This window comes from Sinocyclocheilus anshuiensis, unplaced genomic scaffold (genome assembly GCF_001515605.1).
Source record: "Sinocyclocheilus anshuiensis isolate Anshui unplaced genomic scaffold, SAMN03320099.WGS_v1.1 scaffold579, whole genome shotgun sequence".
Classification (NCBI taxonomy): Eukaryota; Metazoa; Chordata; class Actinopteri; order Cypriniformes; family Cyprinidae; genus Sinocyclocheilus; species Sinocyclocheilus anshuiensis.
In genome coordinates this window covers 1,449,383-1,457,055 of record NW_015551075.1, presented here as the reverse complement: position 1 = coordinate 1,457,055, position 7,673 = coordinate 1,449,383, and the positions used below count along the sequence as shown (strand labels likewise).

Sequence of the window (7,673 nt, the reverse complement as noted above, 5' to 3'; positions counted from 1 at the left end):
TATATTTAAAACATTAATCTCCACATGAATTTATGAATTTAATTGCACTCATGCCACCTCTGAGCCTCATTAAATGTCTGAAAATGTACCTACAAGCCACTTTCTGTGCCACCTCTGTAGTACAAATCAATTTATTAATACTAATTTCATATGATTTGTAACTTATTTGTCTTATTCTACATATTGTTTTAAATAGAAATTTAAAAAAGATTATAAACATACATTTTTGAATTTGACAAAGATGAAAATTATGCCATTACAAAGGTAAAAAGAAAGTCACTTTAAGGAGTCAAATGTCACCTCGTATTAGGAAGGCTAATTTTTGATCAGAATTTTTGATTATTGATCAGAAGGTGCTCCTAAATTTTTATATTAGGAGGACAAGCGCTCCTAATTACAAGAAGAATTGCTGTAGAATAAGACAAATAAGTTACCTATCATATGAAATTAGTATTAATAAATTAATTTGTACTACAGAGGTGGCACAGAAGAACACAAAAGTGGCTTGTAGGGACATTTTCAGACGTTTAATGAGGCTCAGAGGTAGCAAGAGTGCAATTAAATTCATAAATTCATGTGGAGATTAATGTTTTAAATATAACATTTTGAATACAGAAATATGATTTAAATAACTGAAATTCTAAGCTAAAAATTAAACTAAATCCGTCAGCAGGTGGCAGCAAGTCACTGATTTTATCACTGAATCATTCATTCAATTGATTCGTTCGAACGGCTGAATCATTCAGGAATGAAGCAAGTGACTGCCTTTATGAACTGATGGAAATCCGTCGTAGCGACAGAACTTTAATCGCTGTTACCGGCATGAGCACGTACGAGTTCAGAACGCACTGACGCAAGACGTCTACTCTGGGCCAATCAGAACATTCTGACATTCTTTACTCCACGCTGTTTATACGATGTCTCTGGGCCAAAAGCAACTGCATGAATGTGAACGTTTGACACAAAAATTCAAACATCAGCAAAAACACTGACCGGTACACTGACATTTTTGTATTTACCGGTAAAGTCGTTCCGGTAATTTTACGTCAATTTACTGGTACTACTGTGTGAAAGGGGCTATTGGCTCAACCAGTGGCGCGAGTTTGAGGGAGTTTGTCCGATCAATGTCAGACAAGAGAAGCATCTGGGATACCTGTTTGAAAATAGTAATTATTCTTGCCATTTCACTTGGCTTCACAATTAATAATTCTTATTTCTAATTTCCATTGTGATGCATGCTGGCATTCCATTGATTTAGTACATAAAGCAGCGATGCAACAGTAGATCTATACATTTCTAAAGTTTTTCTTTTTCATTCCCTAGGATGTTTCGGTCTGTCGAACAGTCACGCCTTCGGCTGCTATGGGTATTATATCGCCTCGAGATTTTGTTGATGTCATTTCCATTAAACGCTATGAGGATGGCACAGTTTCATCAAATGGTATACATGGCCTTTCTCCTTTTAATTGGATCTGAATCTGACACTGTTCTGAATAGGATTATTATAAATAAACATCAGACCTGATATCTATCTTAATAATGCTGTTATTGATCATTTAATTGATTTATAGCCACCAATGTAAGCCATCCAAACTGTCCTCCTCAACCCGGCTACGTCAGAGGCTTCAACCATCCTTGTGGCTGTTTTTGTGTTCCTGTTCCTGGGTGAGTTTCTCACGTCTCATGTCCTTGGTTGATGTAATTCAATCATCAGACAGCAGATGGTGGCAAAAAACTATATTTGAATTTTTCATCAGTAGCATAATTTTTTTTACCATTTTTTTTTTTTTTTTTCTCTGTAGGGAACCAGGCAAAACGCAGCTGTTTAGTTTTTTCCAGACTGATCTTGGAGGTTTGCTTCCTCGTTCGGTTGTCGATTCATTTTTCCCCACTAGTATGGTGGAGTTTTACAGCAACCTGACCAAAGCCGTAAAATCACTTAAATAGCACCAATGGTACTTTATAGATAATACCCCCTTTAATCTTAAATGTGAATATTTTAATACTTGGATGCACTTAATTGCATTTAATCAAGCTTTAGTGGAAAGTGAATTTACCTTTAGATTTATTCCTGATTCTTCCAATAGCTACACGTGTCCAAACACACTTGCACAAAGACAGTTTTATATGTACAGAGTACTGGAACGTTTTGTTTGCCATATTATTTCAGAAATTCTGAAAACTTGATTCAAATTATGAACTATTGCACAAACAGTTATACATTTACATTCATGCATTTGGCAGATGCTTTTACGGGGTTTCTGCGGATATTAAGTCTTAATTCACTCCTACACAAATTAAGGTCTTAAAAAGGTGCAGAAAGTTCATAAATTTATGAAGTTATGGCATTAAATGTTGCATGCACTGCAAAAATGAATAATTTCCTCAGTATTTTTGTCTTGATATTGTGGCGGATCAAATATCTGAATATGCTTAATCAAGATACATTTACTTGTGATGCAAATTGAATATATGAAGTCTGAAACCGAACTTAGCTGAACAAAATTAAGTGAGTTTATGCTTAAAACGAGAAGAAATGTGTCTGTCAGTGGGGTCTGAAATCTTGTTTTCGCTGAATCAAGTTTTTTGTTTTTTTTTTGAGTCCATTGGCAGACATTTGCTCTTGTTTTATTCGTAAACTTACTTCATTTTGATACATTTGTCAGAAAACATGTGCTTCTTGATTAAAACATTTTTTTAGACGTTTGCATTGGAAAACAAGACAGAGTAACTGAAGAAGAACATCTCTTTTTTGCAGTGTGATCAGAAGTTACAAAGTTATTAAAAGTTATTTCCGTATTCTTTGTGGTTGGGAGCAGGGCTATTCAAGCCATACGCTATAGTAAAATGCATTAAAAAGTAAAGGAGTTTTGTTGGAAGTTTCAAACTGTTTCTAATACAACCTAGACATTTACATTTAGAGAACATATTGAGGTTTTGTGATCCTTTCACTCTATTCCATAAATTCTTTACATTGTCTTAAAATGTCTTAAATGTACCTTCATTGAAACCTGCAGAAACCCTGTTTTATCCAAAGTGACTTAAAGTGCATTCAAATGGCATTTTATCAGTCAGTTTGTTTCATGGGAATCGAGCACATGATGTTGGTGGTGCTAGCATCATTCTCTGCCAGTAATTCCATCAGGGTCATTTTTTTTAACCATAATTCAGCAGTGTGATCCCATAATGTAGCATGATGATAGATTTGGAAATTATTAATATAATGCATTGTTACATTTTAGACTTTACAGCTCTATTTTAAAAGGTAGTGAGCTGCCTTGCCATCTACAAAGTTACCGGTTTGGATCCCCCTACATAGGCAGCACAAATAATGCTCCTTACATGAAGCGTAAGAGGACTCGACTCACGATTGATGTAAAGAGAGTTTGGCTTTAGCATGTAACATGACGCTGCTTTAAAATGAGGTTCTTAGAAGGCAGCATAAGGTTGCTGCATCTGTGTCAGGAGTGCGTGTTTGATGTCTGGCCTAAATAGGCAGTTCACTAGTTTTTGGAACGGAGTCTTATTGTAAAGGGGTCATATGATGCGATTTCAAGTGTTCCTTTCTCTTTGGAGCGTTACAAGCTGTTCGTGAATAGATAAGATCCCTAAAGTTGCAAAGACTAAAGTCTCAAACCCAAAGAAATATTCTTTATAAAAGTTAAGACTGGTCCACGCCCTCCTAAAACGCCTCGTTTAAACATGCCCTCACATGTCTACGTCACGATGTGGGAAGATTTGCATAACACTGACCAAATGTTCACGCAAAGAAAGAAGGCGTAACTTTTATTCTCGCTGTAGTATTGTTGCCGCCGCTGCCGCTGCCATGTCGTGAAGACGCTGTGTGTTTCGTTATGAAAGCGAAACTACTTTGTTTGGTCTTCCAAAAGAGCATTTTATGGAGGACTGTTTCCTGATCCTGGGAGAGTAGACTACAATGCTGGTGTTCTAACAAATAGTGCTGACTCGCAGCCTGCAAGTACGTTTTCATATTTAAAGGATTTGCCACTGTTGATTCAAACGCGAGTTTTGAGCAGTGTAGAGTAGCACTTGTTGTTTGTCGTTTCTCCGATCACAAATGCAGACATGGTTTTATGTTTACGCGGCGCGATGCAACGCAACGCGTAAAATAAAAAGACAGTATAAGTCATTATAATCAGTAATTATGTCCCCACTGGATGCAACAAATGCCTCGTTTATAATGGGTTTTAATGTTTTTGTCTCGTCGCTCCGGGACACAGCATCACAGTATGGTAAGGGGCGTAACATTTCCGTCACACGCTTGAGGTATTCGGCCAATCACAACGCACTGGATAGCTGGCCAATCAGAGCACACCTCGCTTTTCAGACCGATGAGCTTTGTAAAAATCGACGCGTTTCAGAAAGGCGGGGCATAGAGGAGCAACAATAATGTACAGTATGTGGAAAATAATGTTTTTTGAACCTTAAACCGCATAAACACATTTCATTACACCTAATACACAAAATAATGTTCTTTTTTTAGTAACGTCATATGACCCCTTTAATAAGCTGTTTTTAGAATTTCAGTCACATATTTGAGGACAGTTGTCTTAGATTGGAGATTACATTTTTATTTGAATAACTGAGCTTTTGATAGATGCTTAAGCTTGACCCCTTATATCACATCAAGTCTGGTTGTTAAATATGCTGAAACTTTTCATATGTATTTCTGTATTTTAATAGTGATATTTTAGTGCATAAAAGGCTTTGGCAAATCAATGTTTACTGACAGACACATATCTTCAGACATATTTGAAGAATTGCATTTGCTGCTGTTCTCGGTTAGCATAGCTGAGTTTATGTACTGTATTTTTGAGACTGACAATAAAAAAAGGCCAGAACAATCATGACAGAATTATGATGAGGGTTGTTATGATATAATGATAAAATAAGAACCCACAGGCTCAATCAAGGTTTAGCTGGTTAGCATGACTCTGTTGGCCCCTGCTGGTGATTATGTAGTCCGTATAAAGCATTTATCTCCACTGATGGCCAATCAAAAGTATCCTTGTGTTTGTATACAAGTATCCACAGGGTTCTGTGCCGGCCAGACCAGCAACTACCATTAAGATGAATGGGAATTCTAATGGAACAGTGAGTTGAGTGGAATCCTGTGTGGAATTTGAATAATTAAGAATGATTGAAATTCAATTTTTTTTGTTAGTTCCTGAATTTGAACGGAGGTAGAGAACAGGATGGAGAGTTTGAATTTATTGAATTTATATAAGTTGTATTAAACAAATAACTTCAAGAAGTTTACATATTTAGTAAATTACCTCAATAAGTTAATCATTTCATGGATCATGGTGGATGATATAGTAGCTTAGGGATATTTTACCCAAAAATTAAATATTTCTGTCATTATTTACTCGCCCTTAAGTTGTTCCAAACCTGTGTGAGTTTCTCTCAGTCAAAATATTATAATAGTGTTACTCTAATGGATTCCTCTGTTGTTTCACTAGGTTGAATTTCAATTCCACTATTCGTCATTTCATTTGAAATTCTATTCCAATTTTGCAACCTGTGGGGTGTGGCCAATTCAATTCAAATGTACACGTATAAATTAAAAGGGAGTCCATTTTTAAATTCAGTTTTTAAAACATTCCAAAAATATGGAATTAAGACATTTTTCTCCCTAGACGTAGTAGAAATGAATGCGGTTACGTCCTTTTATCTCTGCTAGTAATTCGTCGTTATCGCACATGGACAAAGGGACTGTTTAATGCTGTGTATATCACTGATATGACTGACCTCAGAGAACCCAGTGTTTCTTTTTGATCACTTTAATTACCGTTTGTGTCTAGCTGCATGATTGTCCTCCTGTCATGTGTCCAGTAGGTACTTTGTATTTTTATGCCTGTATGCCGTCAGTGAAATTACTGTGAACGCATGCTCATGGCCTGGAGATGTGTTCTGTGCTTTTTATTATTATTATTTTTATATACTGTAAATGAGCAGTATGCTCTAGTGCAGGGGTAGGCAAGTTCGGTCCTAGAGAGCCGCAGTCCTGCAGAGTTCAGCTCCAACCCTGAAAAAAAACCTCACCTGCCTATAGCCTTAGTAATCCTGAAGACATTGATTAGCTTGTTCAGGTGTGTTTGATTAGGGTTGGAGCTGAACTCTGCAGGACCTCTCTAGGACCGAACTTGCCTACCCCTGCTCTAGTGCATTTCAGGATTATTTTGGGAATCAAGATTTTACATCCGTTTTGCAAGGAGTGTGTGCTTGCCTTCAGTATCATTGTGCAAAGTTCTCTATATGTTGTAATAATGCACACAGATTTACATTCCAAAAGCAGTGTATACAGTTTGTCAATTCTGTCAAGCAAGAGTTTTTGATTATTCCAGATTTTTGCATTTCTTGAAGTCAACGTGAAATGTCATTCACAAGCCATTTTACTTCTGTAAACTGATGTATTTAGAATAAATCATTTGGTGGTACTTGATTTTATCCTCCTGGAATTGATTGGATCGTGAAAAGTGGGCGGTACAAACCGGAATGGAGGCAGATGATTGGATGGGAGAAGTCAAACAGTATGAGGGATTTGTGACAGCAGACGAAAAGAAAAGTCATAATAAAGGCGGAGCAAGTCAGTATATTTTCATAGTACATTCTTTTTAATAACATGCAGTGATGGACCTGGAACTGTGCATTGAAATCAGATAATTTCTCATTTCATGTTGACTTCAAATGTTTTTGCTCAGTGCAGTTTATTATATGTCCACCTGCCATTGACTGGGACATCTGTGTACTGTTTGTTAATGCCTAAAAGAAGCAAAACTGAAGAAATTGCACTTTGTAAAACCCATTGTATGATTCTCCTTTTAGATTCTGTTTTCAGATATTAAAAATGATTGATGACCATATTTATCATTTGTATCATACTTTATTTGTACATTACAAGCCTTAAGTAATCACATGTAAAACATCTTTGTTCTGACGCAATTTCAATATATTAAGGCTTTTCTTTTTAAGGGAAACAAAAACAACAAAAAAAAAACTAACAAGACCAGAATACTAGAGGCACAGTACTTATTTTATTAAACTGTCAAAGTTGGATTCTGTTAGATAATAGATATTTTTGAAAATATCGAAATATATTTATCATTTCTGCCTTTGATGGAAAAACTAGAGCAATGTACTGTTAGGGGGGAGCATTTGACAAAAAAAAAAAAAGAAAAAAAAAAAAATTTCTAATCTCTTGAAAACCATGTGCCACAAATGCTTCATGAAATGTTCTTTACACTCTGCTTTGGTGAAATGGTATAGACATATATCTGAAACTATTTACAGGCTTGTGCAAATCATTGCATCAAAACAGGCAGACTTGACAAGAATCATATTTTTTATGAATCCCTGATTGTGACAGTAAAATAGTACAATACCAGCACCGTGATGCGCTATAAAACTCTGCTCAGAAAAACGAGCTTTCCTGATCATGTAGTACCACATCATGCAATGATGCACATCATAACAGAGGAAAGTCATACTGTCAAAATGCATTAATGGCAAAATGGAGCGATCAAGGCAACTGAACGATCCCAGAAGGGTTACAACAGTCATGGAAAACCCGGAAATATCAAGGAATGGGATTTCCAGGCCTGCAAAACTATATACAGTGGGTACGGAAAGTATTCAGACCCCCTTAAATT

General features: G+C 36.2%; 1 protein-coding gene across 1 annotated transcript in view; it reads left to right on the top strand.

Annotated features, from left to right (window-relative positions):
• Window positions 1-3,589, top strand: part of LOC107662340 (stAR-related lipid transfer protein 5-like) — a 6,837-nt gene extending 3,248 nt beyond the window's left edge. The window contains exons 4-6 of the mRNA XM_016452323.1: window positions 1,324-1,441; window positions 1,572-1,665; window positions 1,803-3,589. Coding sequence (XP_016307809.1) covers window positions 1,324-1,441; window positions 1,572-1,665; window positions 1,803-1,947 — 357 coding nt within the window. The 3' untranslated portion in view covers window positions 1,948-3,589. The remainder of the gene's footprint in view (window positions 1-1,323; window positions 1,442-1,571; window positions 1,666-1,802) is intronic.
• The last annotated feature ends 4,084 nt before the right edge of the window (window positions 3,590-7,673 follow it).